The sequence below is a fragment of the Erpetoichthys calabaricus genome, chromosome 6, assembly GCF_900747795.2.
Source record: "Erpetoichthys calabaricus chromosome 6, fErpCal1.3, whole genome shotgun sequence".
NCBI classification, from domain to species: Eukaryota; Metazoa; Chordata; class Cladistia; order Polypteriformes; family Polypteridae; genus Erpetoichthys; species Erpetoichthys calabaricus.
The window spans coordinates 161,897,025-161,922,253 of record NC_041399.2 but is presented as its reverse complement, the minus strand read 5'-3'; the positions used below and the strand labels follow the sequence as shown (position 1 = coordinate 161,922,253).

The 25,229-nt window shown below is 35.9% G+C and overlaps 1 protein-coding gene across 1 annotated transcript in view; it reads left to right on the top strand.

The window, feature by feature from the left end:
* The window catches only part of reck (reversion-inducing-cysteine-rich protein with kazal motifs), a 247,542-nt gene that overhangs the window by 121,936 nt on the left and 100,377 nt on the right, over positions 1–25,229 (top strand). The window contains exons 7-9 of the mRNA XM_028804063.2: positions 12,401–12,434; positions 14,961–15,158; positions 23,068–23,335. Coding sequence (XP_028659896.1) covers positions 12,401–12,434; positions 14,961–15,158; positions 23,068–23,335 — 500 coding nt within the window. The remainder of the gene's footprint in view (positions 1–12,400; positions 12,435–14,960; positions 15,159–23,067; positions 23,336–25,229) is intronic.

Below are 25,229 nucleotides of genomic sequence, written 5' to 3'. Positions count from 1 at the left end.
TCTGTCATCAGAAGACTGTCAGTGGTGTGCATATCTTTTTGCTGTGAGTGGTAGTCGTGTATTCTTGTATAACCTTGACTTCTTTGACTGCAATATTAAGAACATTTGACTTATTTGTAGTCCATTAATGTTTGGGTATTTCTGAAAACATTGCACGCATTTTCAGATACAAACCTAGCATCCTGTATGATCATGTACTGTATTTAGAATTAAATGTTGATCTGCATTATGGTGCTTATATTCCTTTGGATGTCAGGTAAATAATAGTTTATTGTTTCATTTCTTTAGCAGACCCAAGTCATTTTTTTAGGTATTTACGTGCCAGTGTTCTGTTCAGAAAGTGTCTAGTATTGGAGCATATTACAACTTTCCACTAGTATAATGCACCAGGTCAAACATGTTTCTGTTTTTATCCCATTACTGTTACGGCCTAAGTGTGAAAAAATGTCAGTCCAAATTGCCAACATTTTAAGCCAGGACCAGCACACAAAGTGCCAAGGGATATGATTAAAGGAAAGTCCAAAGGAGAAGCAAACACCTGAGTCAAAATTCAAAACGAGATAATAACCAGTTTTGTCTTGATAGAGTTCTAGGTCACCCTATTTTTTTCTTTATACTGTTTATTACGTAGACTTTACCAAAAATGCCTCAAATCTCATACACTTACCACTGTTGTCAGGTATAAGAGTTCAGCGATCCTTCTCCCCTTTCTAAATCTATAAACTCAGACAATAAGGTAAAATAAAGGAACAAGCAGTAGAAAGAGCTACACTTTTAATTATGTATTACAGCTGATAAGTTTTATTATAACAAGTGCCATACAAGCAAATAGAATGTGGATTTACAAACTAAAACCATACAATGTGATATTGCTAGATGTGTAGTTTCAAGTCACCCTGTAACTTATAACTGCATTTGATTCTTCTTTGTAACCTCATCATCTGCACAATCTCAATATGGTTGCTGAAACAAACTTCTCTTCTCTTTGTGGAGGAATGGTAAGTGAGAGAGGTGGTTTTCTCCTCAAGGCAAGATGGTAAGAAAGAGAGGAAGAGGCAGAATAGCCAACGAATACTGCCAATCACAAGTACTACACCAGTGGGAGCTGGCAGCCCTGTTAGTTCACCCAGTACTTTCTTGGCATGACTGGATCAATGGAATATGTCTGTGTGCCCCTTCCTGAGCTATTCACCAATGAAACACATACATAACTCCATTCCCACTTCAGCTACTTTACAGTGTGGGTGTAATAAACAAAAAAGAAAAGAAATAACTAAACCATAAACCTGTCCCAGAAGGTGCTTGCATCATGGAAACTTTGGGAGTAGAAAACTGGTTTGTCCAGCTTCCTGTCTCATTAACACCATAAATAAATACATACAAAATATTTATTAAGTCCTCACAGGTGGCGCAGTGGTAGTGCTGCTGCTTTGCAGTAAGGAGACTGTGGAAGATTGTGGGTTTGCTTCCCGGTTCCTCCCTGTGTGGATAGCGCTTTGAGTACTGAGAAAAGCGCTATATAAATGTAATGAATTGTTATTATTATTATCAACTTATATGCTAGATATCACACATTTTACACTCCACTACACAACTGAAACCAATGCATTAGTCAAAAAGACAGGCAATTTATACATGATGAAACATTCTGGTGTTTTTGGAGACTTTGTGTTACTTCATCAATGAGGTAGTTATGACAATTTTATTCATAAATATTTTTATATTGTAGAGTAATATTAAAAAAATAACTGATAATAGAATGTAATTTCATGTCTTAGAGTACACAAAATATGTTTTCAAAGGCATTTTACAATATCATGCAGGTAGAAAAGGAGCGTAATGGGATTGTGATGGTTGAAATAGCTTTCATAGATAATAGATTCAAACTAAATTAACATTGCTTTGATTAATGTATACTGTTGTTATTTTTCATTACAGAAAGTCTGTGTCTAATTTTAGTTCAAATATCTTTAATATACGGTAGCGCAGTGGTAGCACTGCTGCCTCGCAGTACGGAGACCTGGGTTCACTTCCTGGGTCCTCCCTGCGTGGAGTTTGCATGTTCTCCCCGTGTCTGCGTGGGTTTCCTCCGGGAGCTCCGGTTTCCTCCCACAGTCCAAAGACATGCAGGTTAGTTTGGATTGGCGATCCTAAATTGTCCGTAGTGTGTGCTTGGTGTGTGTGTGTGTGCCCTGTGGTGAGCTGGCACCCTGCCTGGGGTTTGTTTCCTGCCTTGCGCTCTGTGTTGGCTGCAATTGGCTCCAGCAGACCCCCGTGACCTTGTAGTTAGGATATAGTGGGTTGGATGATGGATGGATGGATGGATATCTTTAATATAAAGTTTTTGAAAGAAGAACCTGATGAAAAGTTAAAATATGTGTTGAATTCTTATTCTAAATTTGTTTGCTGCAGCTGACCGTGGTGGTTAACAGGTCATTGTGGCACTTTGCCGATAAATTACAGTGTGAGAGAAATATTGAATCATTATAATCTGCAGATGATGTACAAATGAGGAAGTTTCTAGCATTTAGTCAGTGCATGTATAACAAGTCACATAGCCATGCTTAGGTAGTTGAGTTCATTTCCACTTATATTAATTTCTACATAAATTAAGTTGGTTGAATTTTTTTACTTTTAAGATTGCTAAGAATTAACATGCCTGACATGACTTCAGGCAGCAGGAGAAGTGAGCTGGTTGTGGTAGAGGTTTCAACAGGCAGCTCACACACACAACACAACTCACTTTTTAATCACTTATATTTTGCTGTCAGGAGCAGCTGTGGGATGAGTAAGTGAAAATGTATACAAAATACTTAAGTAACTTCTCTTAAGGTAAATTTGAAATAGTAAATTAATCCGTATTTGAAGTCATACATAATGTTTCTGTATTCTGTACATTTTAAGATAGACACTTTTAATGATTCTCCTGTGCTTTTCAAAACGAGTTTCTGAAATGTCAAATATTTGTTCAGTGTGCTCTATTGAAGATATCTCAACAAAAATGGAACTTTCCTGACAAATTTCCTCTAAAGGTTAATTGTGCTAAATTTTAACAGAGTTGGTCCACTGGGATCCAAGTTGTTTGTTATGGACTTGCAGACCGGCAGTATACTGTAGTAATCAATTATTATTATTCTTGTTTTGTGTGGCAGTTTATAGATCTTTACTCTGGAGAATCTATGTTTATGGGTTTTGAGACGTTTTTATTTGTTTCTGCAAAGTTTACTGTTTTTACATTTCATCTGTCTTGTGTTATGTGATGCACTGAGATGCATCTTGTGAGCGCAGTCAGTGCTCCGTTGATGTCAGTGGAAGTCCGCTTTAAATTCAGCATCAGTGTCATGTTTCATTATCCCTGAGTTGGACAAATTGTAAACAAAAGCTTTAGCGTAGTCACCTTCTTTTACAAATAGTTTTAAGTGATTAGGTCTCGTTTCTGTTCCTGACCTTTTGATTTAATGTTTATCCGTATGTTTTGTTTGCTGTTTCCCTTGCTCTTCCTGGTATTGATCACATTCTTTCCCTGAATAGGTTTCTGTCTAGCATTTTTTATCTTCTGGTAATTCCCAATAATACCTGGAGACATTGTTTTGACAGACTGATATATTTTAAACAGTAGGTACTTTTTAGAATAAATGTGAAAGCAACTAAAAACTAGGGATGCACCAGTCAGGTTTTAAGGCCAGTACTGATCACCAATTTCATGTTACTTGGTCGGCCGATTTTTTTTCTTTATCCCATTAAAAAGCTTTTTATACTAATCTCTGACATAACCAAACAAATAGAAGTTTTATCGCCTATATTAAAGTGTATAGACCACAGGTGTTAAATGTTCATTTTTTATTAATAAAAAGAAATTCTGTAGGCTTATTGTTTACTAGCCATAAAATACTAAAATAAATCAAATTTCCTTAAAATACATACTTTAACTAATAAACTATGTACAAAAATATTTATCCATAATATATATGGCATAAAAGAAAATAAAATGCTTCGCATAATTATGAGCTGTCATTTTGTTCATTTTTTTCTGTAATATACCTATCTGAATCAAGACTTAATTAAAAACAGTAGTTTTCACCATTTCCCTGACAACAAATATATATATATACAGACTTCGAATGCCGTGAATGTAATTACCCCGATTTACATGCTGTCAAATAAACGAACCACACGCCGTGGCGCAACGTTAGGGGCATCGCCTCTGACGCTGACGTCCGAGGTTCGATTCCCGAGAGGGAGTGCAGTGGAGTGTGTACACCTGATGAGCCCAGAATGAGGGCGAAACACGTGTCGTGTACTCTTTGCATTTATTTGACAGTAAACAATTTTCAAACCATTCTATGATCTGCTCTTCACAAACTGAGGGCACCGTGGCGGATGTTAACAGATTGCTGGCCAACCACAAAGCGTTACCTGGTAGGTAACCACCCACACTATCAGATTGTGACACAGACTTCGAATGCCGTGAATATATATATATATATATATATATATATATATATTCTCACACAATCACAGGTGTATTTTTTTCTTCAGTGTATTAACTAGACATTTGTAATTCTTGAGGTGTAATTATAAAATATGGATTACCATTTTAATTATGTAGTTCTTGTTTCTTACCAAAAATATATGGCACACAGCAACAAATGATAAACACAGTACAAATCTTTAAAAGAAGCCTATTGTTTACTAAGCAGTAATTCCAAATTCTTCTTTATCTTTTCTTTTTCCAATTAACAATGTATGCTGCGGCATTTTAAGCAAGCATGCTGCCCAAACCCAAGCGGTGTCTGTTTTAATTTAAAGGACAACATAAAGGTCTGAGTTCATTAAAGCAGCTTTTCTTGCCATTTGTCTAGTTGCACAGGACAGCTTTTTTTCAGTTTTATTACTCCACTATCTTTAATGTAAAGGCTAATATACTAACCGCCTCTTGTTCACTGATAAAACAAGCTACCACTCACTGCTCTTTGTTTACACTGCTGGAAATTTGCTGCAAATGAAAAAAAAAACACGCATTATCTGAAATATAGTAATACCCTGAGTAAAGGAGCACTACAACTAAATTACCATAAAACTTAGAAAAGTAGGTGCTGAAAATAGCAGTTTTTGTGATCAGCCTTTTTACTAATTACCAATCGAGTATTTTTTTGGTGAAAATCAACCGATTTTGATCGGCAGTCGATCAATCAGAGCATCACTACTAAAAACTGAAGGTGAAAAGATGAAGGGTACTTGTAGAAGTCCTGAACTAACTAAATCACCTTTCCCAAACTACTGTATAACAAGAGCACACACACACTATCATAGTTTGATTACTCGTGGTTTCCAAGTTATTGGACACTTTAATTTTAAACATTGCGAACACAATGATGTTGTATGTCACGTCGATGTATGGTCAGGCCTACTGGGCATCACTGTCAATATAGCTACAGCCAGAAGAAAGCATCCCCAAAAGGTGTAGATCACAAACACATCGGTAAACAAAATGCCATTGAAATGACTTTACGACATAATGATAAAAATAAACAAAACATACTGATAATAAGAAAGCACAAAAAAGTCACTGAAATTGTCCAATAGGCAGAAAATGTTCAAAACAATAACATTTTTCAGATGTCTTCTGTAATAAAGTGTGAAATTTCACAGCTTTGTTGTATCATATTTAGTATGTAAATGGTAATATTACATCTGGTAACACTGTAGCGACTTGTTGGTTTCTGCCTGTGTCATAGCGCAGATGAGAAACCTTGTGATTCTTAATTACCCTGCACTTAATTATTCAACCTTCAGTTTAGTTATTTGATTTGGTTTGTTTTATACAATGCTGTGGTGGACCACAGGTGAAGTACAAACACTTGTTGACATTTCTAAATGCAACTTGCAAACTTTGATTCATAGAAGCTGGAAGAAATGGGTGTTCTGCACAGTGAAAAATCAATAGCAAGAGGAAATAAAATTTCAGTCTAGAGAGTGAAAAGCAATAATTTGCACCATTAGCACTGTTGTATTTTTTTCTATCTCTGTTATGTGGATAAGTATGCAGTTGTTTATCCCTTACATTAGATGTAATCAGTATACAAGTAAGACATCATTTACAATTCTTGATTTTAAACTAAACATGCATACAATTTGGCATTTAAAGTACCTTATTTGTTTCATCCATTTAATGGTGGTTCCTGGTGATTATGGAAATAGCGGTATTAGTGAGTATGTTAAAACTTCCACGACTTAGTATTAGTATTATATGAGCAAGTAGGTGCTGAAAGCTGAGAAAGTAACTGTGTGCAGAAAATGGAATAGTAACATATGCAAAATTATCACTGCATTTGACTTCTTTTTTGGTTTTTTTTGTTACACTTTCCTACATAATTAATGTCTCATAAAAGTATTCCATTCATTTCCATTACAGTTTTTTATTTTAGCCATCTGAATTTTGCTTATGGACATTGCTTATTCCGAATTCATAAAGTGGACAACTTGTTTCAGCTCGCCATAGGGAAGAGTGTATCTCTAACATACTGTATATGTTTATATTCCTTTTTTAAATATAGTTAACAGTGGGTTAGGTTTTCCATCAGTCAGGGAGACAGCAAACAAACAGCTCATATTGACAAGACAAATGTTTCAAATTCTTTTCCGTGCATGTGTGTGGGTATGTGCATTATATCATGCATTTGCTAGGTTTTGGTAAAATGAGCTAAAATAAACAGTTCTGTGCTTAGCTTTGAGCTTGGCTGTGTTTCCAAGTGACCCCTGGCTGGCACCATCAGTTCTTCTGTCTTTGCAGAGCTGGAGCGTATGCCTTTGTGTGTATTTGTAGAGGGCTGGGATAACTGGGATAGGTCTTATTTGATCTTTGCTGTCTAAACATAGGAAAAGAAAATAGTTCAATGGCACTTTTCTTTGTAGCTGTTCCATTTACTGAATCTGCTGAAAGTTCACAACTTTTTCGCCCCTTATGTTTTTCATTTTACGTCCTGTAACCTAAGTACTGGCAGCTAGGGCTAGAGGTTCACAAACCTGTAGTCACGGAATTGTTTATTCATTTCTGTAGAGTGAAGGCCTTATGACTGTTGTTTATAGGGTCAGGTTAAATCTTATTTGGTTGTTGTGAATGTATTCCTGGTTTTCAGTCAGCAACGTACTCAGCAACGTACTCATATTTATAGAAATAGTATAAACTGTGCATACTCAGAAAGAAATTAACTTTTATGGAATTAAACATTTAGTGGATAGTAACTATTAAATTGCTGGGTTACAGCAGGAGACATAAAAAGGCACAAACATACATTTAACAAGAATTATAATAATATGTTAACTGAATACAAAACACATATAATAAGAGATAAATATATTAATAAAGTGTAGGCATTCATTAATTAGATTAGATTAGATTAAAATCACACATATTTATAAGTTACAATTTCATAGAACAGGATGTCAGTCATTGGCAAATTATATTTGACTCATTATCTGTTAGGATGTCTTCTAGACCATCTCAGTACCATTTAAGCATACAGGGAACAATACCACCCCAGCCTAGGGGTTGACTCATTATAGTACCTGATGGCTGATGGTACAAAGGACATCACATAGGTCTCAATGCAATTCTCGCAGTCTGTTACTAAAGTCTGCTTCTCTGTTTAGCCAAGACCGCATGAAAGGGATAACAGCCATTGCTTCCTGAGTGACCACTGTTCTACCATTTCCTGCAGTGACTGATGCCCAAGACTGAACCAGCGTTTTGTTTAGCCCGTTGGCAACACCTGCACTAATGCCATTTCCTCAGCATACTACTACATAGAAAGTTACACCGCCCACTATAGACTTGTAGAAAACATATAAGAGTGGACTGCCTACGCCAAAAGACCTCAACATCCTCAGGAAATAGAAACAATGCTGTCTTTACTTGTATGCAGCCTCTGTGTTGGTACTCCACTCAAGTCTGTCATTCATATGCAAACTTGAGGTACTTGCATGTTCTCATCACCTCCACATCTTCACCAGCAGTGCAAAATGGGAGCAGAGTTGGCTTGACTCTCCTGAAGTCTATGATTATTTCCTTTGTCCTGTTGATGTTGAGCTATATGTGGTTCAGTTTGCACTATACAGCAAAGCCCTCCACAGTGTATTGAATTCATTGTCAAGCCCACCGCTGATACAACCAACAATGGCTGTGTCATTAGACAATTTCTGCAGATGACATGATTTATTATTGTATCTAAAGCTTTGAGGTGTACGGGGTAAACTAGAAAGGAGCCAAAATGGGTTCCCTGTGTAATCCCTTACCATGTCTGATATATCGTTCTTTCTTAGCATTATTTTTACCCTGGAAAAATGAGCCCAAAGTGTTGAATGTTTTTCAACAACAAAAGATGTTATCATGTGTAACAGAAACATGTAAATACCAAAAAGACAACATTATCATGGTAGGACTGAATGTCTAGTGTCCACTGCTATACTGATGGCAGATTTAGCATATGTGCTTCATGTGATATGTTTTGAAATAGTCACCAATGCACATAGGTACTGTTGGAGCAGATGTAAGATTTTTTTTTGTTTATTCCAGACTAGCAAAATACCCGCGCTTCACAGTGGCGAATTACTGCTTTAAAATTTTTATTAAGAAGAAAAGTAAACCTTTTTAAACTGATGGAAAATATACCAGTAATTATTTGTTAAGGATCTCTTTGTATACTATGTTGTCAGTTCGGCCCTCCGGTTGTAATATGACCAAGCTGTGCGCTGAGCTTACTCTTGAGCATGCAACGTATAGTTGGCCATGTGAAAAGCAATCTTGCCTCAAATCAATGCCAACCTTTTGTAGGGTCTGTCCCTGAGACTTATTAATTGTCATTGCGAAGCAGAGCCTTACTGGAAATTGGAGGCGTTTGAATTGAAATGGGTTTCATTGATAACTTCGCATAATTTTTAGAGTTTAAATATTCATAAACATCAAAGTGTCCACTACTCAAATCGTCACCTGTGAATCTAACATGTTTAAGAGGCATTGGTGGTTGTCCAAAGGTGTAAAATATTTGGCCATTTCGGTACATAAGACACAATGTTCCTCTGGATATCAAGAGTGAGCCTGATATGGCCATGCAATATGTAACACAGAGAATGGAAAAGGCAGTCGCCATCTCCGGGCATGGAAACCACTTGGTAAGTGACAGTTCTTTGATCGATGGTGATCACCTCGATAGACATGTTAATGGGAGTACGGTTGGAACGATAAAGGAAATGGGTACCTGAACAATGTAAACTAAGTCTAAAATACCTACACAATAACTATAATCGTAATAAATGAACAATAAAACAGCGGAGAAGCTGTGAACTAAATAAAAAGGCTGCAGTTATCAGCACGGAGACGTGAATACCGTGGAGAAGCAAGGAAGGGAATGAATAGACCGGAGCGACGGACGGCCTTATATAGGCAGGCAGCCAACTACGTGGGAGGTGTGGGGATGGGGGACCCAACACCACCTCACACGGCGACCGAGCTGCAGGGTATGGATGTATATATGTACGTAAGTAGGATTCAGTTAGCATTGGGAACCCGCGTACCAAATTTCTTGAAGATGGGCCCATTAAGTAACAAAGACCGTTGGAAAGTTCAATATGGCGGCCGACAGTGGCGTCATACCACCGAAATAAGTACGTACATCGGTTTCGGTTAGTGCAGGGAAGCCGCCTACCAAATTTCGTGAAGATGGAGCCATAAATAAGAAAGTTTAACATGGCGGACATTGTCGACCGTTATGCGTAGAATTTAGAAATGAAACCTGCGTAACTTTTGTAAGTAAGCTGTAAGGAATGAGCCTGCCAAATTTTAGCCTTCTACCCACACGGGAAGTTGGTGAATTAGTGATGAGTGAGTCAGTGAGGGCTTTGCCTTTTATTAGTATAGATGTATCTAGAGTTTGCTTTGCTCAGCATGCAGAACTTTATACCAGATTTGCCTATTTGGATGCAATTTAACATACCCACATCAGCCTTCCCTTGAGACTTTAATCAGTACTTATGTCATGATTGGGAACATACACCTTCTGCATATTTTGCATGATCACCTGATACATTTCCCACAGTATGTATAGTTTTGTGCTAGGTGATTGGCTTCATCATAGTCATCGTTGTTAGTAAAATACAGGTATTTCATAATGAGTGAAAAATGACACTCAATAATAACCACTAAAAATGGGTGTCTGCAACAACTGGTTTGTGGACCATTGCCATCTCTGGACTGGTTTTCCCTCTCTGCTCTGCAGTATCAGGAGACTTAAAACCACCCACATGTCATCCGCAGCAACAGGCCGCCACCGACTGTCTGTGACAAGCAAATTCTTTACTGTGACGGTTTGTTTCAGCAATTATTTTCTCCACATAACTGTTATCGACAAATGGTAAATAGTCCAGATAATCATGGTAAACATAAATCTTCAGACCCAGGTTATCCGTAATAGGGCAAAGAGGAGCCAACACTAATCATAAACCTCAACGAAACTTGGCAGGTCAGAATCATCTAAACAGGTGTCCCTTTCACTGTTAGTGTCAAAAGCTGATGACCAATTCACATCATCATCACTATCATTTGATTCGATCAATGATTTAGTTTCATTTTTTTTAAAATATTTTACCGCTTTTCTTTTGTTAATGTGACTTTGGTTGAAGGTTTCACACTACTTAAGAATATTTATTGTTTACCATTGACTGTGGCAGACCGCATAGAAATATTCATGATTTTTTTGCAACATGATACCATTTCATCCACTAGATAGCAGCAGAATACTGTCCTCAAGAGTTATTTCGGCTTAACGCTACAAAGAAGTTAATTGTATGTCTCCCCGAGTCTGACTTGGGCATAACCGTAATTTTATAGAATTCTGAGCATGAGTTACAATCGGGTTTAACGGGATGGATGTTAAATCACTCAATCTGTGGTCTACCAGTTAGGTAGTCCATTGTTCAGAACACTATGATACAATCCACCCTCATAGACTGGCACTGATCCCCTAGCTGTCTAGGCTGTATGGTATTAAATGTGGTAGTGAATTCCGTTGATGTTAAGTAATGAGCTGTCAGACAGTATTTATTGCCAATCCACCTTATTGAGGTTTAAAACAAAAAAATGTATAAAGTAAGCAAAGCAGCTGTCAAAGACATTGATGAGATTGAGCCCGCTGATTTCCTTGCTTTTACTAATGTTAAATGAGATAAGACAGAAAAGTGTTTTTGCAGATAATATTGAGTTAAGCAAAGATACGAGGGATGAGAAATGGAATTAAGTGCAGATGTGCTATAGAGAAGTATTAGATGAGAATAAGCAGATCATAAACTCAATATAGGTTCTGAAACTAAAGTGGAGAGGATAATAATAGGGAGCAGACCATTTAGAAGATGTAAAGGCTTTCCTATATTTGGAATCAATAATTCAAAGATGTGGGGGTCTTGAGGCAGAAACTTGAAGTGAGACAAGAAAATCAGAGTAAATGTAGTCTGTTATAAGTGCATTTTTTTGATAATGTTTTGGAGTACTGAATTTTAGCTATGTTTAAGGACTACGATTCCTGGATCAAGAACTTGCTTTGTTTGTTTACTTTTAGTTTTGCCTTTGATTCATACCTGTGTGATTTAATTTTGCTATTGTTTATTAAATCTGTTTTCTTTGTTATTTAAATGTTCATATACTAAGAGACACTGGCTTTATCCTCTGGGCCAGGTTTTTCACATTTAGTCTTTCCCATTTAAGTTTTTTTAAGCCTTCATACCTTTATGGTTGGTGTAGGTCACAAGCCTGCTTTTGTTTTTAGTAAACCTGACTTTAGTTTTCAGGCTCCATTGTAATCCTGAGGCTGTTTTTGAGAAAAGTCTGTGTTTTGTGTTTTGTGGAGCCCAGCTGGTCATAACGATTAATAATATTTAATTATACATACTTAAGCACTAACTGGAACAGACTCCAGCCCCTCATGACTCTAAATTGGATAGTGCAATTTAAACTGTGTTAATTTTTATTTTTGGGTTTTGTTACATGTTCGTTTTTGCCTTCATAACATCTGCTGTACTGCAAATTTTTTTGAGGCTACCCGTGCGTACTCCACAACTTCAATGCTCTTGTGTTATAATTCATTTACTGGGTTTTCTTTCACTGTGGTGGGCTGGCGCCCTGCCCAGGGTTTGTTTCCTGCCTTGCGCTCTGTGTTGGCTGGGATTGGCTCCAGCAGACCCCCATGACCCTGTAGTTAGGCTATAGCGGGTTGGCTAATGGATGGTGTTTTCTTTCATTTGATAAATTGTATATTGCTTGGTAACACAATATGGAGTAAGATTAAATTCTATTACTATAGATCAATGGATTCTGATCAGAGAAAATAAACGTGTTTTACTTTTTTCACAGACTGCTCTCTACAATTGTATCAACAGGAATGAGAGTGAGTACATTTTAATATTTTACACTTTATAATAATGAGCAAGATTGTTGAGCTCCATGAATTGATTTATTTTGCTTATCAGATTTTCCATATCTCCCCTGAAATTTGCACTATTTGGGGAACAATTACAGCTGTTTGTCATACAAACCTACGGATGTGGGGGTTAACAGAGTCGATCTGCAGAGCAATGTAAAGGTGATAATGCCCTGCAGAGATGGAAACGTCTGTTCTGTTCACATTTATGTAAACAGCTTTTTGAGTGTCACAATAAACGTTTTGCTGCTAAAATATAAGCAATCAATAATATGAGTAGGCCTATAGATAGATAGATAGATAGATAGATAGATAGATAGATAGATAGATAGATAGATAGATAGATAGATAGATAGATAGATACTTTATTGATCCCAAGGGGAAATTCACATACTCCAGCAGCACCTTACTGATACAAAAAACAATATTAAATTAAAGATTGATAATAATGCAGGTAAAAACAGACAATAACTTTATATATAATGTTAACGTTTACCCCACCGGGTGGAATTGAAGAATCGCATAGTTTGGGGGAGGAACAATTTCCTCAGTCTGTCAGTGGAACAGGACAGTGACAGCAGTCTGTCGCTGAAGCTGCTCCTCTGTCTAGAGATGACACTGTTTAGTGGATGCAGTGCATTTTCCATAATTGATAGGAGCCTGCTGAGCGCCCGTCGCTCTGCCACAGATGTCAGACTGTCTAGCTCCATGCCAACAATAGAGCCTGCCTTCCTCACCAGTTTGTCCAGACAAATACATAAATAATGCACTAACAAAACAAACAACAAGAACCTTCAAGTAACAGTCATACCTGAGAGTCTAAAGATATTTTTCATTTTTGGAGTGTGGCATGTAAGAGTTTGTTTTTTTTGTAGGAAATATTGAGATAATGTATGTTGAATCGAGGCAAAAAAAACATATTTTAGTTTAAACATAAAATATGATAAAGTTACGATTTCATTTGCATCTTCACGAGTTATAAACCTTTTTACGGATTTATAAAAGTAGCATAGGGACATGTCCACAGTAGGTAGAACTGGGTGAAATGACCCAACCACACATCCTTAGCACCAAGTTTTTAAACAGTATGTTCTTTACTATAATAGCTCTTTGCTGTCAATGCATCATAATTTCATAGTTGAGATTTAGTGTTATGTTTTCATAAAGCAATCAACCTTGAGTTTTGTAAAATGCAGTACATATTATATTCCAGTAAAGACTCATTTCTGTGTAGACATCAATTACACATTTTCAGAAAAAGACAGTATCAAGTCAAGCCAAGTTTTATTTATAGAACTCATATAAAAACAACAAAAGTAGACCAAAGTGTTGTACAACTTCCATAAATACACCAAATACATACAGTATGTACAGTATATATAGTATATATACTGTAATTAGTCAGCCAGTCGGCAGACATCTGCCACACACACATTTGTAGTTGTGAGAAGCAGATCATAGACATGATATACAGTACCTGCCAAATAATGCAAAGAGTACATGACATGTGTTTCATCCTAATTGGGGCTCATCGGGTGTACGCACCCGGATCTCAGTTAGTGAATGTGAACAAATCAGATGCAAAACTATACTTTTAGGGCACATGGAAAGCATTTAGAAAAACTGCTGCAAGTACACGTGTAGATCAAATTCCAGAGTAACTGGATTAAAAAAAACTATGTGGTGAATGGGTCTGGCTATAAGTTTAACAAATTAAAATAACAAGCTAACCATTCAAAATTGAGAAAGGGTTGATTGTAGCAAGTGAAATGCAAAAACATATCAGAGAAATACTGCAGCTTTGCATTTCATATCTAGAGTAATAGGATACCAAAACTAGTGTGGGTAAAGCAACAACTGTTCTTTGACAATTGAACATTAGGTTTTACCTCCAAACAAAGTCTTTTTAAAATAAATTTGATTTATATTTGAATGTTTCAATCTGACAGCCTTATTAAACTGCACTAATGCTGCAATTTATCCTTGAAATGAATTCATTAGTTGTGTGAACTTGCATATGTCACTGGTCATTAGCAAAAAAACGGTATTATATGGTAGATATTATAGAGTAGTTAGGATAATGTTTATATCAAAGAGGTCTGCACAAATACTGTATAAGATTATTCTGGAATGGCCCCACCAGACATTTCAAACTAAAACACTACTATGTGTTTGTCAAGAGCTCCTTGATACCCGTTATTGAATCATTTTTTCATAAAAACATCTATCTATCTATCTATCTATCTATCTATCTATCTATCTATCTATCTATCTATCTATCTATCTATCTATCTATCTATCTATCTATCTATCTATCTAAAATGTATTGTGTTTTCTGCTATTGTAGTGCATTGTTTTATTCCCTTGGACTCTTATGACAAGTTGAACCCTTAAAATGCTAAAAAATATTAAAAATGATTCTAACTGTCTTAAATTGATTCAGCTGTGCAGTTACAGTTGCTTTGAATGGGTTTCTGTTTTTATTTATTATAGTGGGATCTGTCTGCTGTAGTTATGCAGGACGGCACACAAACTGTCGGGAATACTGCCAAGCCATATTTCGCACAGACTCTTCACCTAGCCCTTCACAAATTAAGGCAGTAGAGAGTTACTGTGCCTCCATCAGCCCTCAGTTACTGCGCTGTGTGGACAACTACACTCAGTCGTACCCCATGACGAATCCTATTGACAGTAAGTACTGAGTTTTTTTTGTAATTTTTGTGATGTTATATTTAGAAATGTAGATTACCTGTATTTTTTATACAATCATAATGTTTTAATATTTTCTGATTTTATTGTAGTTTGACATATTTGAAAGAAATATGCAGGCATTTGTTGATGATAGTGGAAAATCCCACAAGAACAAAGAGAGAGTTGCCCAATCTAGAAATCAACCCACAAAACAGTAATTAGTGCACAACAAAAGCTGCAGCACATACTGCCTAGTCTTTGATGTGCCCGCATGGCACAGTGAATGATGCAAAACTAAAGCAAATAAATTATGTCTGAACTTCCTGGATCCATCATTTGAATGTATGTCATTTTATTCTTTCTTTCTTTCTTTCTTTCTTTCTTTCTTTCTTTCTTTCTTTCTTTCTTTCTTTCTTTCTTTCTTTCTTTCTTTCTTTCTTTCTTTCTTTCTTTTCTTCATGTTGTTCACTTGTTCTGTAATAATATTACTTCTGGATTTAATATTGGAGTGAGAGCACATATCAGTTAGAATGATTAGAAGAAATACACTTTAATATAATTTCATATCTTTCTGAGAAAGAAAAGACAAAACAGAAAAGAACCCTTCCAAAACTTTCACAGGTCCGTTCATTTAAGAATTTATAATTTGAATAAGTATATTAACAGAAAAGAAATTCCATCCATCCATTATCCAACCCGCTATATCCTAACTACAGGGTCACAGGAGTCTGCTGGATCCAATCCCAGCCAACACAGGGCACAAGGCAGGAAACAAACCCTGGGCAGGGTGCCAGCCCACCGCAGGGCACACACACGCATACCCACACACCAAGCACACACTAGGGACAATTTAGAATCGCCAATCCACCTAACCTGCATGTCTTTGGACTGTGGAAGGAAACCGGAGCACCCGGAGGAAACCCACGCAGACACGGGCAAACTTCACGCAGGGAGGACCCGGGAAGCGAACCCAGGTCTCCAAACTGCGAGGCAGCAGTGCTACCCACTGCGCTACTCGAAAAGAAATTCCCAATTAGTTAATTCAATTAAAAAGGGGAAAAAAACTCAAGTAGGTAATGGAAGCAAATTGCTAATAAAGAATTATTTAACAGAAAAACCAGGGAGACTTAAACCACAAAATAAAGCAAGTGTCGAATCCAGAGGAATCTACATTGCAAGTTTTCTCGAGAAAGAAAAGCATTACAATTACTAAACTAAATGTCTCTAAAGAAACAAGCATATCACAAAATGAATAAAAGAATGTTCAAACATCAAGAAACGAATGGAATGGAAGCTCAATGAGCAAAAGCTAGCTAATGCTGCAGAGAAGAGTTGTGGCCAACCGAAGTCCTTTCTAGTCTCCTCGTCTAACTGCAGTACTCAGGCTCTGGGAGGCCAGACCAGCCACTTTATATTTGTTAATTTACCATATATACTCGCAGATAAGTTCTCCCGTGGATAAGTCAGGATTTGCTTTTACTGTATAATTTCTGATATTTTATAATGTCGGTCATATAAGTCGAATGCGGAAAACTCACACTATTGGCCCAAGAAATTATGATATGCTAACGCCCACCTGAGAGAGCAACCACAGAGCACACAGCCTTTTTTTCTATGTATTGTGCCTATGTGACCACACAGTAATACCCAAACTATTTCGAAGTGACGTTTGCACTGATTTGTGTTTTTTGTATCTCACACCCTCATACACCTTTATTGTAAGAGCATCCCTTATCTACGATGGAGCGTTCGATCAGAAGAAAATATGAAGCTGGTTTTAAATTAAACGTCGTTGAAGTAGCAGAAAAAATTGGTAACTGCGCTACTGCAACAAAATTCGATGCGTCTGAGAAACTGATGTGAGATTGGAGTAGGCAAGAAGATGTAAAAAAAAAAGTGTTGCATTTTTGAACGGGCATATAAGTCGGGGTCTGATTTTATGATCGAGTTTTCGGGTTTCAAGACCCGACTTATACATGAATATATATGGTAATTTACACAAGTTATTGTTGCTCTCATTTTGCTACATTAAAAAGGTAAAATCAGTAGATTTTTGTTAATGAACTTGATTGTATTTATTGCTCTTTCATTCTTTTTAATTACAGATATTTTTCATTTTAAATTTTCCTTTGTTTAGTTATCATAAACATTAATGTTGAATATGCCTGACAGAATATTACTACAGGATGGTCAGAAATAGTGTCATACAAATATTTTTTTTCTGTTTAAATTGTCCTTTATTAAGTTTAGTGTCACTTTCTCTGTCAATTACACATATTTGCTCTAAGATTCTCAGCAGCAGTACTAATGTTTGCAATGCATGTCTGTCTGAATTAAAAATGCAATGCATTTTATTACTACATGCATTTAAAAAAGGATTCAAATAGATAGTGTATCACAAACATTAACAATGGTTACGTCCAACAGAGTGAAACTGCTGGAGAGACAGAAATGGAATGAGAGACTTGAGACAGAAGGCAGATTTTTTTTTCTTGTATTTTTATCAGAACCTAATAAACAAAACAAAAAAAATAATTAAGAGGTCACTACAGGTATAAAATATAATATAAAAAATTTGCCCCCTTGTACTAGGTATACTGTAAATGCACTGCAATCCTTATCAGGAAAATTAGATTTAAAATTATTTTGAGATGAAATACGATTATTGAAACTATTAGCTTTCTTTGTTTATCACCTTCCTTTACAGCATTCATCTTTTTGTTTTTGTTTTTGTGTTTTGCATCATGGTGTTATATGATCGTATATAGCTTATCAAATCCCAACACACATGCCATAGAATGTGCAGACATGCCATGCCTTACTCTTCTAGCACAAATAAACATAGCTCGGATTTACACCTTTCCCTGATAAATGTCATGGGCCATATGGTGAGAGTTTTACTGCATAATGAAGTCCTAAAAATGCAGCAAAATGGAATGTGCACCCAGACGGTTGAAACTTTTAATCAACTGAATTTGCATAATTGTTTTGCACATCTGCATATGTAATTTGTATCATTGTTTGAACCTTGCAAAAATCTGTTAGGCTGGAAAAAATATTGTGAAGTTCTGCTTACCAGATCTGTTTCACCTCAAGCAAGTGGAGAGTTTGTAGTTCCAACAGGATGAAAGCAGATAGATTGTTAGTTAGTCATGACCTTGTCTGCCCAGCCACCATTTATATTACAGTTTTCTTTTACTTACAGTATTAGAGGCATTTTTAACTTTTACATTAAGATTGATGCCAGTGGAATGAAAGGAGTGGGAAACCAGATTTGTGAGACCTCCTCCCCCCACTGTCCACTTAGCTATCAGAGGTCTCACATATAATAACCATAGTGGGCGTCATCCTCGTTTTGATGGCACAATGCAATATCATGAATGTTTTGTTTCAACCAATAACAGCACAGTCTTTTACTTGATTAATGTTTTTGGAAGTGTAGGATCTTATGTCATTTTCATCATTTTTTGTGTAAAGTTTACCTGTAGTAGGAACAAAATGAAAGCTTTTTTCAGTCTCATGTCTGTCGTATGTTAAAATTTTAAGAAAACAAATATATTATTGAAAAACTTTTTGCTTTGTAGATCTTTGTGGCTGGCATCTTTTAACTGATACAGTGCCACATTAGTAGGGTAATGCATTTTATTAGCATGATATTAATTTTCTTCTACGTATATGAAAAATGGAATGTTTTCTTAATTTTTTTCAACCTGTCCAACTAATTTTATCTAATGAAAATAGATTATAATTATGTCAACTATGGGGCTTCGCCCACTGCTTGTTTCGCTCACCAAATATCCAATCCGCCCGCCCCCCCCACCCCCCCAGGATTGCGCTACATGCCAGCCTCTTTGCATCTCTGCCGCTTGCGTATGTGGATTTCACTTTCACCAAACAACAAATCTTTTAATTCTCGCAGATAGACCTCTTCGTTGGGAAGAAACACTACTTTTCCCCTGATGGCAACACAAATTAGACAATCTACAAGTGTCAGACTTGTTTAATTCCAAACAATATAGTCGATCCCTTTTTGCTGTTCCGTTATTTCACCAAGTAATAATTTCCATTTGTTTGTGTTAATGCGATCTTTACTATCATTTTTTTGAGACTTACGAATTTTAGTACTTTCATTATCTCTATCGCGCCAACATTTTAGAATTCTTTAGGACGTTCTACTTTGTCATCTACTCTTTGTCTTTTATTTCCGGCCCCAGGCATGGTTAAATCTCTTGGTACAAAGTCTCGTCTCTCAGGACATGAAAGTATCTCTCTGAAAAAGTCTCGTCTCATCCCAGGGTTTTTTTTATTATAATAGAGAGATTTGAAAATGGTGAGTGTTAAACTATCCAGTTAATAAACAAGAAATACAACAACAACAACAACATTTATTTATATAGCACATTTTCATATAAAAAAGTAGCTCAAAGTGCTTTACATAATGAAGAAAAGAAAAAAAAAAAATAAGAAATTTAAAATAAGACAACATTAGTTAACATAGAAAAAGAGTAAGGTCCGATGGCCAGGGGGGACAGATACACAATGAGGTGCTGTTTCTGTTTCATTCCTGCAGGAGACTGAATAAACATTTATGTTTAGTGAGGTCAAATATATATATATGTTTGTGTATATATGTATCCATCCATCCATTATCCAACCCGCTATATCCTAACTACAGGGTCACGGGGGTCTGCTGGAGCCAATCCCAGCCAACACAGGGCACAAGGCAGGAAACAAACCCCGGGCAGGGCGCCAGCCCACTGCAGGGCGCTCACACAAACACACACACACACCAAGCACACACTAGGGACAATTTAGAATCACCAATGCACCTAACCTGCATGTCTTTGGACTGCGGGAGGAAACCGGAGCACCCGGAGGAAACATATATATGTATATATACTGTATATTCTTGTTATGTAGTAAATGCCAAATAATTCAAAGAAAATGAAAATGAAACAGATCACTAAAAAGAATTGTTTTGCACATCACTAGTATGTCCCTAAAGAATTACATACACATCCAGTACCGTATTTATATGCTTCCTTTAAAAATGTTATGAAATAAAATGTTCATTTAAAGGTTTAACTTTTCATATTTCACGGTTCACATCAATATTCCATATGTCGATACGTAGCACTGGTGTTCATTTAATTATTTTATAAATACTAACATATGTTCAGGGGGAGCATTAAATCTCATAGACATACTAAAATGGACAGGGGGAGGCAAAAAAAGCAGGTCAGAGATGTGTCTGCAAAACAGCGATCACAGAGTTGCTTTTATGTCAGCCTTTCCAGGTAGTCCCATCTTCCTCAGACAGGTCTCGACCACCTCAGCATTGTGTCTCTCTCCGTTCTGGACCCAGGGGCATTACACTGTTATTTCCACGATGCACCAGTTGAAAAACACTTGTGTAGAGTATAATTATCAAGACGTTGATGGTGATGAACAATTGAGGATAATATTTATGGAGTTTTAGTACACCTTTTAATGTATGCCCATTTAAGAAATGCATATTTCAATTAAATCAATCTTCAACAGTGCATTCAAACTCAACAGTCATTTTGATTGTTTAATTTTTACTTTGACACATTTGGGTCACATATGCTATGCCAATTTCATAATTTCATTGGCCTTGCTTTCTTATTGTCTTCTTTTCAGGAAGGCATTCAAATTTATGTTGTACTTGCTCAAGTAGTATTTTGTTAAAAGTTCACGTTTAAGGGCATTGTTTAAATTTAAACTATGCCATTAAATTTTTTTAAATTGCTTTCTGTTGAATCCACATTAAATTTGAGATTCAATGTGTATTTGCTTCATGATTTATGTGTTAATTTTATAATTACATGTTTTAATGTAAGATGCCATTAATCACAATTAATTAGATATATTTATGCGATTCATTTTTTTAATCGATTCCCAGCCCTAACATATATATATATATGTGTGTGTGTGTGTGTGTATATATATATATATATATATATATATATATATATATATATATATATATATATATATATATATATATATATATATATACACACACACACACATACTAGGGGGGCCTTGCGGCCAAAATCACGATTTTCTATAAATATGTAAAAGAAAAATGAATTATTACTTAACGGAGTAAAAATCATGAAATAAGAATAACATATTTACTCTCATACCGATTGGAGTATTCCCGTTAAACTGAGGTCCACTGTGCTCGATGAGTATTTATAAGAGACTAAATAAACAATCCATTCGTTTTAACTGACATTCTTATAGATAAAAAAACTTTTTTAAAAAAATGACTCATTTAACTAACAGGAAAAATCACATGAAAAACTAAAATGGTATTGAATGGGTCATTGGAACTCGACCTTCAGCTAACTAAATCACCTAAATACAAACATTGGTGTTCTAAACAGATCATTTTTTTTAATAGTTTGTTTCTGTGAAAGAAAGTTTACTTGATCAAAAATAATGTAATTTATTGAATTAAATTATTAAAATAAATTACTGAAATAATGATTTATTGAAATGAAAAACCACGACTTTCTTGATATCAAAAACCATGATATTTTATTTTATAATTTAAAAATAGAATAATAATCTGAAAATCTAACAACATCACATTAAAGTTCGATAAATTCTGAAAAGAATGATACCAAATATATATATGAAGGTTTTAAAATAAGCCCGATTTAAATCGTTACAAAAAACGTGACATAAAAATGTGACATAAAATCGTTGCACAAAATCGTTGCACTTTAAGGCTTAGTATTTTATATATATAGGGTAGATACATATATATATATATATACATATATACTGTATATATACAGTATATCTATATATATGTAATGTGCGTGTGTGTTTGTATGTATATCTATATATATTTTTGTGTGTATGTGTCAAGACTTGTAATGCAATCATTGTGACTATGTTTAAACTAGCATTATAATGTGACAAAATTCCTATTTTTGTCCAATGCAATTTATGTTAATATTACCAAGTTTAATAACAGTAACGTCATGCATACTGTATATTAGACTTTTTCAGTTCTTATATGCTACAACGTTCCAGTTTACAGGTGTTATGGTTTCCAGTTTCTCCAGCATGTGAAACAATACTACACACATTCTCCTTGTTGGAAATCTCGTGTTCAGGAGTGCTGCTCTTTTTCCACTGGTGCGTTGTCACATGCATATTTTAGGATAAAAAGAGTTGATCCATTGTTCTTTGGAGCATGGGAGATAGACGAAATGTCTCATCTCACTCTGTAGCAGTCCCACACAACAAAACTGTGCAAAAATGGTTCATGCACCTTTCTAATTTTGAATGGCCATAGCCCCACTTCTATGTGATTACAGAGTGAATTTGCATGATGTCGTACAGTAGAGTATCATTAGAAGTTACATTTTGCCTCAAGTTTTGGAGAATGAATGTAAAATATAAGTATGTGTGCCTTCATTATGGATAATTTCTCAGTCAGGCCTTATTAGTAGAGAATTTTGTGCATTATGATTCAGTACAGGCATCCACCTGATTTGACTCCTCTCCTCTGTCCACACTTGTCATTTGGTCCTGCATTGATTACTGCCACAGAAGACACGTAAATATTTCATAAATGACAATTAATGCATTCCTAATGGAAAAAGCAGGCATTCTGTCTAAAATTTAAATGATCATGCATTGCATACATTAAGTACATTATGCGGTTCTGTCATAAAATAATGACTATACCATGTCAGTAAATGTTTCAAGATATATTCCTAAATATCGATGTATTTAATATTCATTTTTATTCTATGTTCCAATTAAGTGTTGACATTACAGATTTGGCCTTCACTGTGTAATCAGGAGCTGCTTGTGTTCCATTGTATGCTTACATGTGTTATATTTAGCTTATTGTGTTTTTCAGGTCTTTACTGCTGTGACAGAGCAGAAACCCCATCTTGCCAGGCAGCATGCAGAAGAATTTTGATGACAATGACGACTGAAAATGAAATTGTTGATGGCCTAATTGAAGGCTGTAAAACACAACCTCTGCCTCAAGACCCTTTATGGCAATGTTTTCTGGAAATTCCAAAATCCGGTAACCCAGGTGTTTCTGTTAACACATCTCCTTCTACTGGACTGGATGGGGCTAAATTGCACTGCTGTTCCAAAGCCAACACTACCATATGCAGGTAGACTTTAAAAAGAATGATTTTTTACCCACATTAGGAAAATTTAGATGATTTCTTTGGTTGCTGTGACAAGGTTCCAGGTGATTGGGTTGGATTCCTGGCTCCGATTCTTGTTCATTTCAGTATTTATTATTAAAATATGTTTGCTTACTCAGTAGAAGAAATTAGTCCAGAAAAAATTAAAAACGTCATTTATGGATTTTGAAGAGCACCATTTGCCCCTATATGTTTTCAGTTGGTTTTAATTCCTATTCCACATAGACTAATGGTAAACTAACTGTGCTACCCATTTAAGAGTGGATGTAATTTAAGTAAGCAGACCTTAGCATTTACATTTACAATGCACCATCTGTTAGAATGTATTTTGTAATGCATGTAACAATAAAATACATTCCATTTGTCATCTTAACAGATAGTTCTTCACAAACACTTGTAGTAATAAGATGCACTGCTATGAATGTTTGTGGTGCGCCATCTGTAGGAATGACTGAGACATTGCAACCATATAGGCACACAGATACACAGACACAGGACACAGTAGCAGGTTTCTGTCCTGCCTTTCCTTATTTGGAATGATTTTTGTTATGAAAGGTGTTTTATAAAGTGTAATACTAGAGATACAAGTGTTTTGTCTAGATGTGGTCATAGGATGACCGTACTTCCCTTTACGCTCTTTATTATGGAGACCACAACAAAATGCCCCAAATCCCATACTCATCTCACAGTGTCAGGACAGGCTACTGTTGAGTTCAATACTTCCCCCTTTGATTTACATCTGGATTAGATTAGATACATTTTATTAATCCCAAGGGGAAATGCAGATGCATATAGTAGCAGAAACATAAAAAATAAGGAGAAAATGAATAAAAAGGAATCAATATACATTGTGCAGAAATTGCAAAATAAGGCTTAACAAATATGTCAGAAGGAAGAATTGAATTGCCTGATAACATTGGGCAGAAAAGACCCCCAGAGGTGCTTCTTAGCACACAGTGTTAGACTGAGTGCTTCAAGAGAGCGCCTCCTGGAGGAGATAGAGGGTATTTTTCATGATAGCATCAAACTTTGCCACCATACTCATTTTTACAAATAGATAATGTGTAAAGAAATACAAAATAATGTGTGAACACCATACAGCCAGGTACTGCTAGATGTTTAGTTTTTCACAGGCAGCTTATTTCTTGTGTTGCTTGAAGAGTTAGCAGTAACTCAGAGCATTCTTGGATTCACTTCCCTCTCCTGTCTCTCTCTGGTCAGCTCTTTTACTGGTCTTTTCAAGCTTATCTAGGTATGATGTGACCATCCTGTCTCCAAGGTAAATTTACCATATTTTTCTTGTCTCTGAAAATTTCTTTCAGAGCTCATAGGCTTCTGCCATTAGAGTCAGGAAAGTATAGAAAGTATATGCTTGCGTAACTTGGAAACAGGGCTTATAAGAAATGCTCTTGTGCCGTCATCCAGAGTTGATTCAAAAAAAGCTTCTTTAGCTCACGCTTCTGACATAATTGGGAGCCAACAGCACTACATGTTTGTAAAACTTAGAAACAACTTTTGAAACCATACGTGCATTATGGGAGCAGTTATCAAGAAAAACTTGCAGATGTATGCAACACCATAGACTCACATTCTAGAAGAGTTAATTACACTTTCCACTTAAACTAATTATAAAAAAATTCAGGTAATTCTTAAGCAAACACCAAAGCATTAACAGACAAGATGCATTTTCACTAGGCAAGTAACATAACAAGCTGTTTTTAACATAGAAACATTAGAGCATCTTTGTAAATGTCCACTTTGTAAACATTACATGAAAAGTCCTTTTCTCTGATCTTCCTCCAACTCCTTTTCTCATGCCGGCTCTCCCGTATCTGTTCCTTGTAGTAGTGATGACATA